Source organism: Tachysurus vachellii, chromosome 11 (genome assembly GCF_030014155.1).
Source record: "Tachysurus vachellii isolate PV-2020 chromosome 11, HZAU_Pvac_v1, whole genome shotgun sequence".
NCBI lineage: Eukaryota > Metazoa > Chordata > Actinopteri > Siluriformes > Bagridae > Tachysurus > Tachysurus vachellii.
The window spans coordinates 7,203,490-7,223,741 of NC_083470.1; the positions used below are offsets into that span (position 1 = coordinate 7,203,490).

Below are 20,252 nucleotides of genomic sequence, written 5' to 3' on the forward strand. Positions count from 1 at the left end.
AAATACATAACTGTATAAATGTGCATACAATAACTGTGTATAGTCTTATTGGTTATCAGGTTCACCTTACAACAGCAGGGTTTTGGGGTTTGATTCTCGTCTCCAACCTTCGTGGATAGACTTTGCCTGTTCTTCCCGTGCTTTAGGGGTTTCCACCCGGTCTTCGTTATTGAGTTATATTGCTTTAAGGGGAAATTTTAGAGATTGATGTGTTTATATGTCAAAAGAGCTTCTGTCTAACCCCCCACCCCACCCCGCAGCGATCAAAGATCTGATATAATTTTTCTTGGTTTCAGTTTTTCATATCACACCTTAAACTGGAATGTCTAGACTTTTTATACCATCTGTGCAAACGATGCATAGACCAACATTTCTCACTATCATAGTTTGCTCAAAGGTCCCCATTCTAAGCACTTTTATTCTGCATGTCAATGGACATCTAAAGCCATCTGGGCTGTACTTGACCTGGACTTGAGGCAGCTTCCCTGTTTGCCCCGTCTTTGAATACAGGGTCATTATTGAAGTTATTATCCAGGAAAAAAGGTTTGAGAAAGGGCTTTGTATATGGATCTTTAAATTTATATTGCATATCAACAGAGTTTGTTTGTTTTTTGAAGATTGTTTAGTCTTAGGAAAAAATTATCTTTATGGATAAGACTGGTCAAAGCTCTACAGACATCATTGCCATCATCACCTGGATCTGTCTTTCTGTTAACAGCACATAGGAGCATGATGCCACGTAAGATAAGATTCACTGTAATCAACTGGTCTGGTCATGAGGAGAATTACAGTGCCAGAGAGTTGATGGTTCATGCTCCTACCATCAATGGCTGGAGGTCTGCCAGGTAAATATTTCTGTGGGCAATCAGTGAGTTTATCAGCATGATGACAGAATTAAATGTCAGTGAAATTAGATATGGTAAGCAGGGGTGGGATAAAGCTCCAAAGGACGAATGTTTGTTCAAAGATTTTATGCAGTATTAACCAAAAGAGGTAACTGATTACTCCAGATAATATGCAATAGTATTTAAGTATGATAAGGAAAGCTTGAAGCTATAAACGAATTGATGCAGTTCTAGAGTTAATGTAAAATTATGGAAGTAGCAGCACCTATAATACTGATGACAATGTAATGTCACATTGCCCATACTTTTACATTTATGACTATCCACAGACCTTTTCTGTAAACTAAGGGTAAAAATCTTTTATTGCATTTATTCTTTTTTCAGTCCCATGTCTTCACACTGCTGCATTAAGCTCATTGGGTCTCAGTGTTCCAAAGTTTCTCAAATATTTGCAAACAAGAAAGCACTGAAAGCCAGACTGTGAGACTGTAAAATGTAAAAGTGAGACTGTAAAATTCTGAAGTTTGTGGCCTGAATAGTGTACAAATGATACATAAAAGACCATACAATAAATATGTGTAATCTATAAGTTTTTTTTTTTAGCCATGATCATTTTCATTGTAAAATGTGATGCATTATTAAATTACATCAACTTATTTCTTCTCTTTAACTCTGATTGCCATGACAAGTTTTGGATATTAAACTGAAGTTCAAAAGTTTTTAAAAAATTAAACTTGCCGTAAAGGTGACACAAAGGGTATCTTCCAGTTGTGTTTACAGCAGGTTAGCTTAAGTTTAACCATCTTGAAATGTCTTACAGTGTTCCTGGCAGTGCACATTAATCTTGTTGGGTGGTTGTTGCTGTGTGCAGGTTCTGTCCATTCCCACAGGAGATCACACTACAGATGGTGGAGAGATGTCACATCAGGAAGCTGCAGCTGCTGGCTCATCAGTACCTGATCTCTGCCAAGGTGGAATTTCACATTGGGGACAGAGAACCAGTTTCTCCCCAGCACCTTCAGCACTTCCACAGACTTGGGTTAGTTTTTGTAACACACTGCTGAATGCCTCATACTCAGACTAGCATTGGACAAATAAAAACAGTAATTTTGAATATTTTACATTTACATTTACAGCATTTTGCAGATGCCCTTATCCAGAGCGACGTACATAAGTGCTTAAATCTCTATCATTGGATACATTAATGCTGGCTCACTAAGTTACATACTTAAGATACCATGAGTTTAAAACATTGTTCAAATTACAATGAAAAAGTGTCAAATGTGTGTTTTTTAATTAATTATTTTTTTTTATTAATAAATGCAAAAGATAGGGAAAGAAGTGCTAGTTGATATGTTTCCTGAATAAGTAGGTCTTCAACCGCCGTTTGAAAATAGCCAGTGACTCAGCTGTCCGGACCTCTAGGGGAAGTTCATTCCACCACCTTGGTGCCAGAACAGAGAAGAATCTTGTAGTATACTTGCCTCTTACCCTGAGAGATGGTGGAACCAGTCGAGCAGTGCTGGTAGATCGGAGGGTACGGGGTACAGTGCGAGGAGTGATGAGGGCTTTGAGGTAAGAGGGAGCTGGTCCATTTTTGGCTTTGTAGGCCAGCATCAGTGTATTGAATCTGATGCGTGCAGCTACCGGAAGCCAGTGGAGGGATCGCAGCAGCGGGGTGGTATGCGAGAACTTTGGCAGGTTGAAACAAGCTGTGCAGCTGCATTTTGGACCATTTGCAGAGGACGGATTGCATTAATAGGTAGACCTGCCAGCAGTGCGTTGCAGTAATCCAGTCTTGAAATGACAAGAGACTGAACAAGTACTTGAGCAGCCTGTGTGGACAGAAATGGCCGAATCCTTCTAATGTTGTAGAGAAGAAACCGACATGAGCGAGTCACGTTAGCAACATGAGAGGAAAAGGACAGTTGATTGTCCATGGTTACCCCAAGGTTGCGAGCTGTGGCTGAAGGGGAGATCAGATTGTTGTGCAGGGATATAGCAAGGTCATGACCTGGGGATGAATCACCTGGGATGAACAGCAGTTCAGATTTGTTAGGATTGAGCTTTAACTGATGAGCAGTCATCCATGATGAAATTTCTGCCAGACATGCTGAGATCCGGTCAGAAGCTGTGGTATCTGAGGGTGGGAAAGAGAAGATAAGTTGTGTATCATCAGCATAGCAGTGGTAAGAGAACCCATGTGAGGAAATAACTTCACCAAGAGAGCGAGTATGTCCAAGAGAAGATGTCGCTCCCCTCCATGTTACCTGATATGAGCGTTCTTCCAGCTAGGAAGCGAACCATTCCCAAGCTGATCCGCAAATCCCAAGACTCTTGAGGGTGGACAAGAGAGTCTTGTGGTTGACCGTATCAAACGCTGCTGAAAGGTCAAGGAGGATAAGGACGGATGACCGTTTGGCTGATCTAGCAGCATGTAGTTTCTCAGAGACATCCAAAAGCACTGTCTCTGTGGAATGAGCTGCTTTAAAGCCAGACTGGTTGGGAATTTTGAAATTTTACGGCAATGTAGAGTCTGCTGTTTTGATTATCTGGACAGTTATAATTCTCTCTCTCTCTCTCTCTCTCTCTCTCTCTCTCTCTCTCTCTCTCTCTCTCTCTCTCTCTCAATAATCAATAAAGCATTGAGATATTTTGTATATGACCTTATGCACTACTTAATCCCATGTACTATGCAGGTACGTGTCACTGTCCACTAATGAGAAGACCGGTTTCAGAGCACGAGAATTGAAGTCGGTGCATGTAGATGCTGTTGGAACATATTTGAAGCTTACCTTTCACAAAAACCATGTCAATCAGCACAACATCTATAACCAGGTAACTGCTATTAGTAGAAACTATGCACTGTTATTTTGTAAGCCTTTGTTTTTAAAGATGAGGGCAAAGAGAGAAATTAGAGATTTAGTAATGATTGTAGATTTTGTAATGTCAAATAAGTATTGAAAAGAGTATTTCACCTCTCTTCTGGATGAATTTATCTAGCAAGTAAGGATATATTCAAACAACTGGATATTCTGTCATGTTATATGAAAATATCGACCAACATTCATTTGATCAAAATGATTGTTTTCTTTTGATTAGTGTGATAGCAAAATTTATAAAAACACAGTCAAAAATATCTCCTGGACTCCCATGATGCAGTGTATTACCCAAGAAAGACTGTAGTTTGTTATTATCAGTGTTGCAGTAACAATATCAGTATGACTGCAACTAAAATCTTGATTTACAATTAACAGACATGTGGAAATCAATTCAGATTTGAACTTGCACCAAATTCTCTGCTGATGCAATTTATCTACTACGTTCATGTTTAATGAAAGAAATATAATCCCTCATGATTTTTTTCTCTCCCTCTAATTCCAGGTCGCGTTGGTGGCTATAAATATATTAGGTGACCCAGTGGACTGCAACGATAGCACCCCAATAGTAAGTGCAAGTCAAAGCATAAAATACACCTCATTGCCACCAGGTGGTGCAAATTGCTTAAGATAATAATCAGAGTGGCAAAACCCCAAATATACGTACACTAGTGATGCGTGGGTTGTCTCGTAACCTGCGGGTCCTGGTCGGGTTGGGGCAGGTAAAGAAATTGTCACTTTACTGCGGGGCAGGCTGGGGCGGGCCAATAATTTAATAAAAGCGGGTGACCCGCGGGCCGGGTTGGGGCGGGTAAAGAAATTGTAACTTTGCAGTGGAGCGGGCCGGGGCGGGCCAATAATTTCATAAAAGCAGGACCTGCGGTTTGCAAAAAAAAACCTGACTCGCGCATCACTAACGTACACACCAGACAGATAGATACAGTATGGATGTGATAACCAGAAAAGTGACAAATTGAAGGTCTAATTTTGAATATTAGTTACAGACTGTGCCACTATGTGAACCAAATACAGCTTTCAAAATTCCTTAGCTTCTGAATGATTTTATTACAGTCGACAATTATGACACAAGCTGACACAAGTTGACTTGAGAGAAACCAGATGAAAGTGCACATTGATGAGTCCATGAGCCACTGCGCACTTCTTGTGTTCACTTAACTCTTTGTTGTTCTATTTTTATTTCTTTAATAACCTCCTCATTGTTCTGGTAATCTCTCTATGTAAAAGAATAAGGTCAGTGGCAAGTGCAGTTTCAGCACATCAGCAGGCAAATCTACTGCACTGGTGACACACAGATATAAAAAGTCTTCCAAAACATTATTTTATTTTTGGTCAGTTATAATATTTGCATTCATCAATGTTTGAACCAGAAGGTTATAATTATAACAATAATAGTGATGTGAACTCTATGGGCTTGTGACCTCTATGGGGTACGTGGTATCCTAGTGGTTAAGGACTATGGATCGGAAGGTTGTGAGTTCAAATCCCAAGTCTAACAAGTTGCCACCACTGGGCCCCTGAGCAAGGCCCTTAAACCTCAATTTTAAAATTGCTGTTTAAAAATGAGATAAAAACCTAAGTCACTCTGTATAAGGGCATCTGCCAAATGACATAAATGCAAATATAATGCTTACAGGAAATGAATTTCCTGTTCATCCACCAGGTAAAAAATTAAATACAAAGCAACAGAGACAAAGAACATAAGATAAAGTTACATAGTGAACATGGGCATAACCTGTCATGTATGTGGATATTACTCATTTAAATGCTTGAAAAAAGAAAGATTTTGTTTCCTGTTTAATTTAGGAACAATAAAAAAAAAAAAATAATAATAATAATAATAATAGCAATATTAATAATAATAATAACGCCAGTTAAACTGTTAAAACATTTTGCACATACTTTTATATTTACAGTGCATGGCTATGGATTTATATGGATTATATTACTATTGAGGGGGTATGGTGGCTTAGTGGTTAGCACGTTCACCTCACACCTCCAGGGTTGGGGGTTCGAATCCCGCCTCCGCCTTGTGTGTGTGGAGTTTGCATGTTCTCCCCGTGCCTCGGGGGTTTCCTCCGGGTACTTCGGTTTCCTCCCCCGGTCCAAAGACAGGCATGGTAGGTTGATTGGCATCTCTGGAAAATTGTCCGTAGTGTGTGAGTGCGTGAGTGAATGAGAGTGTGTGTGTGCCCTGCGATGGGTTGGCACTCCGTCCAGTGTGTATCCTGCCTTGATGCCCAATGACGCCTGAGATACAGTAGGCACAGGCTCCCCGTGACCCAAGGTAGTTCGAATAAAGCGGTAGAAAATGAATGAATGAATGAATGAATGAATATTACTATTGAGTTACCACACAGATGTGTTCAGATGTAACATCTATTTTCCAAACTGTGATTTTTATAAGGGCAGGAACAATATCTATACCCATGTTTTTTACTTTTCCCTTGTTTTCCTTTAGCCAAAAAGAGATCAGCTGATTGATCAGTACATTAGCAGCACACAGCACAGCTCATCACTGGATGGCTCTTATTCAGGGTAAAAGTTCTGTTGTGTTTGTGTTTTTTATTTTGCTGTGTTTTTTTTAACTCTGGTTAATGTGGGTCTTTTATGTTGGGCATGATGGGTTTATTTTGAGACAAATAAAATAAAAAAAACATTTGCATATTTTTACAGCTCTTTAAGACATTTTCTGTGTCTGCAGGTATAAGCATGAGTCTATCTCGCCATTGGATGACTTGGCGTTTGACATGTATCAGGATCCTGAGGTTGCCCGCATCATTCGCCTACTGGATGATAAGAAACAAGAAATGGTCCGATTAGAGAGATACCATCTGGCAAAAAAGATCAAACAGGCCATAGCAGATCTACAGAAGGTAATTTTCCCTGAAGCATAAATTAATGATTGGGCCTCGAGAAAAAAAGCTACACATTTGTAAATATTTCACACTTGTGATATGCCTTTGCCTAGCAGAGGGCAAAATATGATCTACCAACATGATCCCACACACACAGACACACACACACACACACACACAAGCATTGGGCATTGCAATTCATTGGGCCTCCAGAAAAAACAAAAGCTACTCATTAATAAGTCTGTAAATATTTCACACTTGTGATATCCATTTGTCCAGCTGGGGGCAATATCTGATCTACCAACAAGCTTCACACACACACACACACACACACACACACACACACTTTGTGTTTTCATATTCAAATCATATTTGTTTCCTCTCTCTTATTTATAAATTTAGTTGCATCAGTCAGCTTTGACCTGGGGATATGCTGACTAATGTTTGACATTTATCAGTAAGGTTTATTGTTTATAAATGAAATATAATAAAAAGCATAAGACGTGTAAAGGAAGTTTTATTCACAAGAAATTATGCCATGTTTTTGAGTGGTGTGTGTGTGTGTGGTTCGCCTCACACCTCCAGGGTTGGGGGTTCGATTCCCACCTCCACCTTGTGTGTGTGGAGTTTGCATGTTCTCCCCGTGCCTCGGGGGTTTCCTCCGGGTACTCCGGTTTCCTCCCCCGGTCCAAAGACATGCATGGTAGGTTGATTGGCATCTCTGGAAAATTGTCCCTAGTGTGTGTGAATGAGTGTGTGTGTGTGTGCCCTGCGATGGGTTGGCACTCCGTCCAGGGTGTATCCTGCCTTGATGCCCGATGACGCCTGAGATAGGCACAGGCTCCCCGTGACCCGAGGTAGTTCGGATAAGCGGTAGAAGATGAATGAATATGTGTGTGTGTGTGAGTGTGTGTGAGTGTGTGTGTAGCCCGTTTTTAGGTGATCAGATGGCATCTGGTGGGCAAAATAGATATTACAAGTGTAAAATGTTCACAAATATAAGGCTGATCACACAGTATTGTGATCATTGTAGAATTTATGATTTATAAGCATTCAAGTCAACTTGACCTGGAAAAACAGGTTTTATTATTTGCTGACATTATAAATGGTCGAAATGGTTTCAAAACAATCTCCTGGCTTTGAAATATACCAGCCTGTAATAATTCATCAACCTTTGTGCCTCTATAGTGAAAATAATTCAAAATTTCTGTTTTTTTTTTTAACTAAAAAATGAGGCATTTTTGTATATAAATTAGGTTTATTATACCAAATATTACAAAAATCATATATACTTTATACTTTAATTTGCATAGGAATGCAGAAGAAGATAACAGGAGGGTTAAATCTCACAATCATCTTATCAACTAGTTTTTTCAAAAGTTGCTCATATCTTATAATCATACCACAGTGAAGCTTCTCAGAAGTTCAGTTCCTCTTTACATGTACCTACATTCCAGTGCCAGCATAATTCTTTTCTGTTTTTTTATTATAAACAATTCTCTTTTACTATTGCAGCTCATCTTCCATAAAATAACACATTTGCAGTTGTATCAAGTACTTCATAGTGGTGTAGGAGTTTTGCTAAACTACCTGTGGTTATGGGCCATTATTTTTTTCCACCTAAGATTGTGCTTACAACCTGATTGGTGTTCTTTACTTGTCTAGCAGGCTTTATTCATGAAGAAAAAAATATATAGTATATTGTTCTCAGCAGCAACAAAGGTTTATCTATTAATTAGATTTCAGATCATTGTTTAATCCTACATCTATTTTTCAACTATTTAGAAATAACTTCTTTTAACATCTTTAAGTTTAGAATACAATTTCAGGTAGGGATTCATTCTAATGCTTTTTACATTTCTCGAAATTAAACTAAATTAAATTAAACACAAAGCATACTTTATTTGTTATATCCCTTTAAGTTTTTGACCTTATGAGAGTCTGATCTATAGTGCATGCCCTGCATTTCTTGGTCTTTAGGTTAAGGCTGCTTTTAAGCTGTTTTTTTTGTTTCATGTGTAACAACCAACGTACAACTGAAAAGGCGTTTGCGCAACAGTCTTTTGAAACACTAGGAATTTTAACGATAGATGGTCTGCATATTTAGCCTTTTAACAATGAATTAAGGCTAGGGCAGAAGAAAGCATGACAGAACATTCCGGAAACATTCTAGTTCTATATTTACAATTGTCTGTAGAATTTGATTCTGAAGGCCTCATGGAAAAACAAAAAAAGCATATTGTTTAAAACACAATGTAACTCAACAAAGATTTTTAGGTGTGTTTCTTTTCTGTCAGTCAGTTATCACAACCTTTTGTGCTTAGCATTCTTCTACTGTAAGTTTGAGTTATTTTCCACATAACTTTTGTGCACTGGCTGTGAGAACCTTGTTTGAGTAATCACACAGCATTTTTTTTGTACATTGTGATCCAAACTTATTTGGATGGCTTACAGTTTATGTGTAAGACAAATAGGAACAGCAAATGTGACTGTTTTTTGTACCTTAGTTATATCAAAAACTGAAAATATTTGAAAGAATGTTGTGTAAGGATATTATCAATGTTTTAAAATCTCGTTCATTAAATTAAGAAAGAGAAAGTCTTCTGTGAGAGGATACGCTCAATTATTCCAATGGTATTGTGTGCGTGTGTGTAGAAACTAGGTGTATGTGTGTGTGTTTTTTTTAAATATCTATGATTCTTCTGATATAGGTAGGGGAATGTTTGGGCAGGTATGATGTGGAGAAGCACAGTGCCATAGAGAGGGAGGACTATGACAAAGCCAAGCAGAAAAAAGAGCAGATGGAGACCTACAGACTCAGAGTATACCAGCAACTGGAGCTACATGACCTGCTTGATATGGGCCAGGTAAGACTTTTTTACTAAGTCATCCCATTTTTTTTTAAATCCCATCTCTTTACACAAGTTATGCATCCAAACAGGATGCATCCAAACGAGGATTGGGCAATACGCCAGTATGATGTTCCTTTCACAGTAAATTAAGTCACAATGCACACACTGAAGAGTTTTATCTGGACTTTTAATATATCGGGCAACTTCAAAGTTCCTGACAGTAACCAGAAGCAGATTGGATATTAATATTTGCAACTTCATAGTTACTGACAGTAACAAGTATTGGATTAGATATTAATATTTTTTGTTGTCATTCAACAAAAAGTAATAAACAGGTTTTGAAAATGTAGAACTACTGTTTTAATGGCAAATGCACAAAAATGGCTCTAAATATAAGAATATAATTCTGTACTGCATATCGCTGTGTACTCCTGAGTCCCCTTTGTGTGGCTAAATACTGACAGTGAATGGTTCTGTCTCTCTGAAGAACAATGTTTTTCTATCATTGCTGATATCAGGTGACTCATAATTCATTGTTCAAGGCAAAGACATGAACACAGGTGTACAAAACTGAGAACAAGCATGTAAAAATATTCAATTACTCAAATTCAGTGCCATGGATTTTGCTATGAAAAAGTGTCTAGGAAATATTTCTTTCATACATCTTTACATTTACTTAAACCAATCTTTTAAGCTGATTATTAATGTTCCAATGAGCATTTAATATTATAGCACACTGGTGTTTATTTAACATGTAATGTTTATTTTAACACTTATGAGTCGAGTCTCGAGTGTCAGTGCTTTATAACAGCCAGCAAGCTTTCTGCCCTGAGAGTCTCCTTACAAGACTTAAATTATTATAACTTTCACCTTAATTTAAAGAGCAAGAAAAAATTAAAGGCTGGTGAAGGAATGCTTTTTTATATAGCTGCTGTTTGCTGTTAAATATCTTGGTTTGCAGATATTTAATTAAATTCAGCTGCAAATCAGTAAAAGGTATAAAATGCCATAATAATGTTTGGCAAATCTCTGTAGTATTCAAGTAAATATTTAAGCCAATAAGCCAATGTACAGAAATTAAGATTTTAAATATAATATGATAAGTAGCTTTAAAAAATTAAGCAATGTGATCTGCTTTAAAATAAACAAATACTTATTTTATACATTAAAGGATTCATAACATTAAACAAGTGGCCAATTATGTATATGCAGCATGTTTTATTTATGTTAATATATGATGTTACTGGCTAATGTATGATATTTACTTTCATTGTTACAGATCCAGAGAATTACAGAGAATGTGTTAGACTGTAGTGTTCCCACTCCGAGTGTTCGTCCACACCAACATTTCATGCCTCTCTCTGAAACAACAAAGAAAAAGAACCAGGAAGAATCTTTACTTGAGGACATGCAAATTACACCGAAACCAACAATCCCAGAAAACACAAATGCAACAAAACCACAGACAACACCTTGCCTTCCAAAAATTGATGTGAGTCTCAGAATTAGTACACATTAACTATTAACACACATTAACACACATTTTTAGACCTGACACATTACACTTTACAAAAATAAACTGTCTAATAAAGTAATTAAGTCATAAAGTAAACCATGTAGCCTTTTAATTTAATTGTCTCTGGATTCCTTATAAAATGTTCTAGATTGTATTTTGGAAAATCTTTGATGGCTGTATGTGTTATACAGTGGATATAAAGATCTACACACCCCTGTTAAAATGGCATGTTTTTTGTGATGTAAAAAAAATCAAGATAAATCCTTTCAGAAGCTATTAAAACTATGAAAGTGGAAAACTATAAGAATCATTTCAGAGGGGAAAAAATATTTAAAAAATATACAATAAACTGGTTCCATAAGTATCCACACTTCTAAACTAATACTTAGTTGAAGCACCTTTAGATCTTATTTTAAGATCTTAAGTTTTAAAAGGCTCTGACTCTGTTTCATTTTTTTTACACAACAGAAAACCTGCCATTTTATCAGGGGTATGTAGACTTTTCATATCCACTGTAATGTGTATCTATATTATATTTCAGTCTACTAAGATTTAAATAATTGTTTTTTATGAACCTCACTCACACTGTGTAATATAAAACCATTTAATTTTGCCTAATCTGAATGGCTTAACATGCCTTTTAATGATTTGGGATCTCATATATCATTGACTTGACTTTAGGCGTTTATTCTACTTAGACAATGTTTTTTTTATTCTGTTGATTTACATTGTGTGTTATCAGTGAACAAAAAAGACAGACAAAGTGACTGAGGTATATTTGCATGTTAGATGTTTAACATTATCATGACTGAGATCTAAGAATATCTAATATATATCCCTATTATCTTTTTGTCTCGATGGTTTCTTTTGTGTGTCCCTCCTCAGTCTCATATTACTTGCCATCTGTATCATATGCATGGTGTGTGGACGACAGAGGCTTCTTCCATCTGTTAAGAGTGTGCATGAGCTGAAAGTCACTCTTACATACTACATCTAGCTCCACCTTTTTAAATGTCAATCCACAACATGAAAAACTGACCTGAATAGTGTTCCCATTAGTCACAATCAGTTTTTATTTGTTAGAAACTATAGTGTATTTGGAGAAAAACATTTATATACACCCCTGATCAACACCAGTTAGGTTTGAGAATTCATCAGCACTGCGGTATAACAAGATAATACCTCTGTGCAGCTATTTGAGTGATATTGATCTACAGCTGCTCACAGTAACTTTCACTGGATAACTGTGGACATGTCTATTTGTTGTAGGTCAGCTCCTTGCCGTATGATGAGAGGCCTTTACCAGCCTTGAGGAAGAAATTGGACAATCAGATGCAACCTCAGGCCGGACAAACCCTTGCTCCACTGGACTCAGGTAGCCCATGCAGTCCTGAAGTCACTGAAGAACCAGAGCCATTGTCAGAGAAAGCCCAGAGAGAAGCTGTTCTGCCCATAGAGGTCTATGGAGATAGACTGGTGAGCATATACAGCCTAGAAAATGACTTGTTATCTTGGAGGCTAATAAGCTTCCTTTTTTGTGAGCATTATGTATTTTTTTTCTGAATTTTCTGAATATAAACCAATAACTCAAAGCAGGTAGACAATAAAATATAGCACTATTTTTTTTCACTTCCTAATTGCCAAAGGGAATGTCTGCTCTCTTCAACAGATCTAGAACTGGACTGTGTTGTTATTGTCTAAGAAACTCTTATAATTTTTTTATGGCATTTTCCTTTCCCAGGTGGCTGGAGCATACTCCAAAGCTTGGTCCTGTAGGGAAGATTCTTTACTGGCAGTGTATAAGAAACTAGCAGAGGTTTCACCAGGAGCCCCTAAAGCTGAACTGATGAACATGATGAGAGCAGCAGTGTTCCTCTGCAAGAAAGCACTTACTGATAAAGTGTCATCTGTGAGTCTGACCTCAATGTATCTGTTGTCCTGTTGTCTTTATTTCATCGAACGGTTTTCTATGAGCATCAGTATTATTAATTTATTATGTGATTTCTTAATGAAATACATAGAGAACCTGAACTGGTAGGTTTTAAAAGAGGGGCAATAAAAATATTTCAGGGTTTGATAGAAGTTCAGTTACTATATATAAAAGGTTTTAGCTAACTGTTGAAAAACAATGTTAATATATATTTTGAGACTAAAAACTTTCCATAACTTGTTAAAAAGTAATAACACATCTAAATTGTAATTTCTTTGATTTTTAATTCGACTCTGGGGAAACCCGGTCTGTGTTCATTTTCCCAGCCACAACACACACGTCAGATGTATTATTGCAGGAGAATAAAAGGAAAGCAGTACAAAGGGAGTACTGTTGGTCTAAGATAAAAATACTGGAATCATATTTATAGATACCAGTAACCACTAATGGGATTTAAGTATAGGTTTTCATATTGCATTGATGTTGTACTGTTTTTGAATGAATGCAAAAACCCATTCTCAAATCCCATTCTCAAATCTCAAATCACCGCATCTTTGGTCATTTGTTGCGTATAGAGGTTGTTGTGGGGTTGACCAATCAGGTTATGACTCATTGTTTCTACCTTCAGACACTGATGCTGAAGTTGCATCATCAAATATTATTTTACAAAACATTAGTTCCCTATGTAACTTTGGTTCTGTGAACAACAATGATCATGTGATGTTCTATTTGATATAAATACCATTGATATATAAACATCTGCCTCTGCCTCTGGCAAGGGCTGTGTTAGCCTGGAGCAGGTGCCCAGTGATGCCTAGCTGCTGCCCAGGTTTCTAGGTAACTCCCTGGAGCAGCATGTCTTTCAGTAACCAGTGCATATAATTACCTGTCTTGTGTTAATGGCAAACTAATGCCCAAGAGGAGGAGACCTACCCTGTGGGAAAGCATGGTAGGCGGATGGTGTCCAGTCCACTTATATGCCTTGGAGTTGTCGATTTCCCAGTGGGCCAAACTCTGTTTACATAATGGAGTTCTGCAGATCTCCTATTCCTCTTGCTTGCTGACCTGATTGCTAGCAAGTCTTCAGGGGAACCATTTTTCTTTTCCACCTCCAGGGTGAGCTCATTAAAAGACCTTAAGGGACTCTAGCATAAAGGGGAAATCCCATGCATGGCTCTTGGGGAACCAGGATTGATGAATGCGCTTCACCAAGAGCTAATTTTTGCTAACTTCTGGAAGGTTGTGATGTTTATGAGCCCCCAGAGAGACGCCATCCTTGATGTTCTGACACCCGGCAATGGCTGTGACATGCATTTAGGAGGGATTTACATCTGTTGAGCAAATCCCTGCAGGAAAGCTAGTGCTAGGAAATGGTCAATGAAAAATTTGAACCAAGATTTAACTGAAAACAAATAAAGTCAAATATTGATGTGTATATTTATTAAACAGGAATAAAAGATTCACAATGACTTATTTACATCAAATGCAGTTAATGCTTCTGGCAAATACACAAAATACATACTAATGAAAGTGTATAATTTCTGAGAGGTGCAATAGAAAAACTACTGGATAAGGTCTCAAAATAATATCACAGGAAAGTAATAAAAACGTCAGCCCAGTGTTGTTTATTCTGCTGGTTGAGGTAACATTTGCCAAATTGAAGTTTTCAAAAATCAGTATCCTCTGAAATTGAAAACAATATATACATAATTGATCTACTACTATGAACACATCGTGTTTCTGTATATTTTCAGGCAGTTGTGGTAATGTCATAGATACCGCAGGAAGACTAGTGCAAATACATTTATTTTAGAACAATGTTTTCACATGTAATCAAAACTCACATGCCTCAAGGTTAGTGCTTTATTCCTTAGTAAGGTGCAAAACCACTCGCATCCATTTAGTTGTATGTGATGTATTTATATAATGATTTCCTCTGAGTCAGGCTTTGATCATTTTAAAGGGACTAACGCCCTTGCTTGTAACTGCAGAACTAAACTAAACAGTTTATTAGAACAATTACTCAGTACAGTTTACTTTAAATCAACTTATAATAGAACATCAGGGTATCACCTGAAATAGCTTTATAACATCATATAGAGTTTGTGTCTCTCATTTTAATATTATGACAGATTTACATTTGGTATTTTCTCTTCTCAGAATTGGTTTATTCATCTATGTGCTATCTGTGTGCTATCCAATAGCTAGCTATCTAACCTTCAATTTATCTTATAGATATGATTTAAGTCTTATTTATACCATACCATGCAACATGCAGTAAACTTCATTTCCTTTCCCCAACAAGTAGAAATGTATATAAAAGGCAATACCACTTAAAAAATGTTATCAGTGAGCAAGTATTGATGTGGGGCGATTATCCTACCCCCTAGAACTTCTCTCAAGTTTCACGTGTTTGCGGTGCCTTTATCCAGCTGTCACATGCCTGATTAATCTCCTATGGTGGCATTCCAGTATGTGATCCCCTACAGCTCCAGCTTTTTTCAGGGGTTCATTCATAAACTCTTAAAAATCTCAGCTCTGAGCAGCCGAACAATGCAGTCCCAGTGTTGGAAACATTCCCACAAGCCCTCTCACTCAGTCCATTTAGTAAAATAAATAGCACAGACTTTAACAATCTGCTGTTAATAACATCTCTGTGCAGCTGTCAACTAAAATCTCAGGATTTATAAAAGCAATAAAATAATACATGTAGAATAATCCATTGTTTGTTTTGTTATAGGAAAGTAATCAACAAAGTTTGTCCTAAACCTGAGTGATACCAAGCACTTATACTGCAGACTCTTACCAAAAACTCTCCTTACAGAAAATATCATATTAAAAATTCTATACCTTCTGTTTGAGTTTCTGTATATGTGGAACCTGCACCAAGTCCTTTTTTGAGCACATTAATAGAAACTGTGATTCACCTTGCAGCTGGGACTACTGCTCAAGCCGTTCTTCTAATTCTGATCAGTTAGATTTGAGTCATGCTTTTACTCCCAGGTTTATTTATATGCATGAAACTGCCATCCCTGTAGTTTACTATGTTGTTTTGGGACCGCTGTTGTTACTAGCTCACAGTCATCACAGGCAGATACAACTGAGGTAATAGCAATATCTGAGTCCTGATTTGCAGTGTTGTGGAGTTCTTGAGCAATACATCTGTGATTTAGTTTATCACAAACATACGGCCTTTTAGCTTGCTTCCGAACTTGTTCTTGTTAATGCAGGTTCTGAACTAAAGGTTTCTTTAATAATTTGGGTATTTGATGTAACTTCTCCAAAACTGTCAAACTATTTGAGATAGATCTTTAAGAAATACTGAGAAACTCTAGTACTGTGCTATAAAAATAAACTTTTAAATGTTTCAATACAGTTTTGTACAGTAACAAACATATAAAAGAAAAGCAACACCTCTTACTATTGAAAATTCTGTGATATACAAAAGCACTTCTATCGGTACGGGAAAAAAAGCTTCTGGAAAAGGTGACTGTTTTGTATTGAAATATTTACTAGCAGATGATTTACGTAATGCTTTGTCTTTTGTATAAGTAAACAGTGAACTGTAGTGTACATGAGGCTTATATAGTTTTATACATTGGTCCATACATTGGTTCTTATCTTGTGCAGGTATTCCAGGCATCACTAAAGCTGCTGAGGTTGATTCTGAAGGATTTTGTGTCTTCTCACCAGCTGGGAAGATCTGAGATAATTTACTGTGTAGATCACATCTGGCCAAGTCTTCTCTCTCGGACCGCAGAGTCTACAGTGAGACTCCGCACACTGGCCATCGCTTTTATTCAGGTAAAGTATATATTGCACATACAAGTAATGATTAGGATGGTTAGAGAGGCAAACATTTTTCCAGGGATCATAGTTTGAGGTGTGCAGATATTTTAGCATCTGAGAAACCAAATGAAAGTCTTCAAGTTTGCAATTAGGTGTCGATAAATGATTTGGCGAACATGCCTTTAAATGCCAGTGCAAAAAAGTAAGATTTCTTGCTCTGTTTTTATCCAGCTTCTCAAAGATTACAGGAGACGGTTCAGTGCTGTTATGTTGGCTTAGCGAGGTTGTACAGGGTCCTGCAGGAATGCCAATATTGACACACATGGGTTTGTGTGTGTGTGTGTGTGTGTTTGTGTGTATGTGTGTAACATCTATAAATTGTTGCATTCTGTAGTATATGTGTGAATGTAATAAATGTATTATTAATATAATATTATGAATATACATATTATAGTTTCTATAGTGTGTATATGCCTATTGAATGTCTCTCTGTTTGAAAACTCCAGCTAGATTTTTTCTCGTTTCACAGGCTTCCCCCTCCTCCTTCCACTTTCTCGTGTGCTAACGAATTTGCCTGTGAGAGTGTGCAGTTGAGAACCAGACTGACACACTTCCTGTCTTAGTGTAGAAGCAGCTCTTAGATCATACTGTTCACTGGTCTGTCACAGAAAATCACTAATTAACCCAGCCAATGCATATCCAGTTTATGAAAGGAGTCTTTTGTCGGATTTGTGCTGGCATCAAACTCTCGAATGATCTCTAAGCTTGCACCAGTTTACATAGACAGCTGTTAAATACATGGGCATAAAACCATGTGCAACGGAAAAAGTAATGTGCTGTGCATTTTGTATTGTGAATATTTTCTACTTAACATATCTGTATTAAATGTATACTTGTGTTTCAAGAGTCTGTTTGAGAAGAGGATTTTAAAGTATAGTTGTTTATGTATCACTTTCCCTATGCAGGAGATGGCTGTGTATAAGGATGTTCGAGCTCTGCAGTTTGTCCCCACTGAGCTAGTAAAGCCCATAAAGAGCAGCATGCCTGCACGTCTCGCTCTCAGCAGACTCGAACTGCTGGAAAAGCTTCTGGAACAGCTTGGCACAAACGACTCCGGTTTTACCCTTGGCAACGTCATGCTGGTAAAAACCTCACTTATTTATTTTTTTAACCAATTAAAGAAGTGATCTCAATCTAACTCAGGCCATATCCTAAATCACTCTCCAACACTGTCCTTTATTCCGACATCACTTTTTTTTTAGCACACTTCCCTTTCTTTCTCACTGATCAAATTTTTAAATACATCTATTTTAATGACATACTTCCACCTAACTTTTTTTTTTTTTTTTTAGAAAACTCAGCAAAACTTTCTGAGCAGGCATTAAAACTGCTGGCTAACATTTCACTCAATAAGTAAAAGTGTGGTGTGACACAAAGCGTAGGACCAACCCAAAGTTCTTGTTATGTTCTTATGACAGCATATCTCAATTGTTTTGTTCTTTTAATTGGGCATTAATTTGGCAACAATTTATAATCCTTATAACACAATAGAACTTCATACTTTTAAGTATATTTTGTGTAATGGCCATGAAACAAACTAGTTCCTGTTTTCACTTACACTCTAATAGCTATACAGTAGATAAAAAAATATAGCTTCTTGAAATTTCATCTTAACCTGTGGTTTGCAACAGGAACTACATTCAGAGCTGCTTTTAAATAAGAATACTCCACACCTTCTTACTACTGAGAACTGAGAATTCAGTAGTGATTTCAGCAGACCTTATATGAAAGATAATTACAATGAAATGAAACAGTGAGTATAATTCTATTTCTGCATTTCATTCTTAAAGCTTCATTTTCTTACACTTTTGCTAAACCAGAGGCTTGATTCCTAAACTGAATCCATGCCCAGGATGTTGCATCTGAATGTCACCCATACAAGCAGAATTATAGTTTAGACCAGTTTGAATGGGAGTTGTGCTACACCCATGTAATGAGTACAAACCTACATACCCTTTGACTGAAGAGATGACCTCACTCTATGGGCAACTCCCAATGTTCTTACATCCTACTAGTTAACTGTATGTTTTAGTGTTTCCAAACGGGTCCTATTTCATTATAAAACCTCATTAAAAGGGAACAGTTCCACCTTATTAATAGAGAACAGTCCAAAGAAAACAGAGCACTCAAAAAAGTACTGTATACTGACAGCATTGCCAGTTTTAATTCAAATGATTAGAATATATGAATGCCTTCTTTCTAATACTTTATTGTTTCTATAGTAACAGCTCATGCACAAGGACTTGTATAGCTGATGATCTGCACAGTCAAATAAACAGATTAAAAAATGTGTTACCATTGTATGAGTTCTCTCTTATATGCTGTATTTCGTGTTTTTTCAGTCTTTCATTAAAATATGCCATAATTTTCTAAATTACTGGCCACATCATGCAAGAAAGGTGATAGTGAAGGTGGTTGTGTTTTCCACATTCTCTCTTTCATATCAATCAGTGAAATACATTTTCCTAAGGAATGAGCTTGAAACAGAAGAGCTTTTGTATAACAAAGTAGGTGGTGCTGGTGTCCCAGTATTAGGCTCATAGCCCTGAGTTACGAGGATAAGGCAGTCACTGCTGGCCTCTAACAAGTTAAGATGCAATCCTTCATCAGCATGTATCTACGTGTAAACCATGCGATCACGGACATCGGGCACTTTTCTTTCTGTATTTTTCATCCTTTCTGTTTTCCTTTGTCTATTTTTATGTCTATTTTTATTAACCTTTTAATTCTATCTTCTTCCAATTAATTCTGTCTGTCTTCACAGCCCTAGTGGATTCTTGTCCTCTATTTGAGCTTCTCTGTGCATTTTCGCAAGCAACTGTGTGCCTACAGGGACTGTTTGAAGGGTAAACTTCAGGTTCTGTTAAAAGAATAGCTGTTGAATTTTCACACCTGATTGTAATCAGGTCTGGTCTAAAGAGACGGGTATATTATCATTGGGTGGTATTTAGTTTAGTTCAATTTTGTTTCATTCTGTTTCATAAAAAACATTGTTTGGGCACTTGTCATGTCTTTCATAAAGTGTGTAATAAAAGAACTTCCCCAAGATGACATTTGAGATATGATTGGTGTGTTTCAAACATATTCTCTGTTAGTGAAAATAGTAATAATAATATGAATGGTTCTGAATATGATTTGTGGCATTTTGCATGTTTTTGAGGACTTTCTCCTAAGTATTTGTGGGTTTATTTATTTATCCATTTAATCTTGTACTTCTGAACAAAGAGTGTTGGTAAAGGGGTAGCTTTGGGTTACCAAAAGGGTCAGCGCTGATAAATACCTCCCTGCTGCCATTGGTTTCCAGGGAGATGAGCTGTTGCGTTGAGCCGAGACGCGATTAGGTTTCTTGTAATTAAAATGAGGGGAAGAGAGATACGGTGCTCATGAATAGCATCAGTGTATGGAGAAATAGAAAGTTGAGTCTGGGAACAGGAAGCAAAAAGAGACAGAATACTGAGCAGGAACTTGTTCAAATGTTCAAATGTGGGTGACTTATGCAGTCCTA

General features: G+C 37.1%; 1 protein-coding gene across 2 annotated transcripts in view; it reads left to right on the forward strand.

Annotated features, from left to right (window-relative positions):
* cep104 (centrosomal protein 104) overlaps positions 1 to 20,252 on the forward strand; it is a 33,579-nt gene that overhangs the window by 639 nt on the left and 12,688 nt on the right. For both annotated transcript variants that reach the window (XR_009649208.1, XM_060882027.1), the window contains exons 2-13: positions 719 to 845; positions 1,717 to 1,884; positions 3,545 to 3,683; positions 4,230 to 4,292; positions 6,204 to 6,280; positions 6,447 to 6,618; positions 9,312 to 9,467; positions 10,732 to 10,944; positions 12,238 to 12,444; positions 12,710 to 12,877; positions 16,529 to 16,702; positions 17,653 to 17,829. Coding sequence is in view for 1 of the 2 variants with exons in the window: in XM_060882027.1 (XP_060738010.1) it covers positions 730 to 845; positions 1,717 to 1,884; positions 3,545 to 3,683; positions 4,230 to 4,292; positions 6,204 to 6,280; positions 6,447 to 6,618; positions 9,312 to 9,467; positions 10,732 to 10,944; positions 12,238 to 12,444; positions 12,710 to 12,877; positions 16,529 to 16,702; positions 17,653 to 17,829 (1,830 nt within the window). In the remaining variant the exon portion in view is untranslated. The remainder of the gene's footprint in view (positions 1 to 718; positions 846 to 1,716; positions 1,885 to 3,544; positions 3,684 to 4,229; positions 4,293 to 6,203; positions 6,281 to 6,446; positions 6,619 to 9,311; positions 9,468 to 10,731; positions 10,945 to 12,237; positions 12,445 to 12,709; positions 12,878 to 16,528; positions 16,703 to 17,652; positions 17,830 to 20,252) is intronic.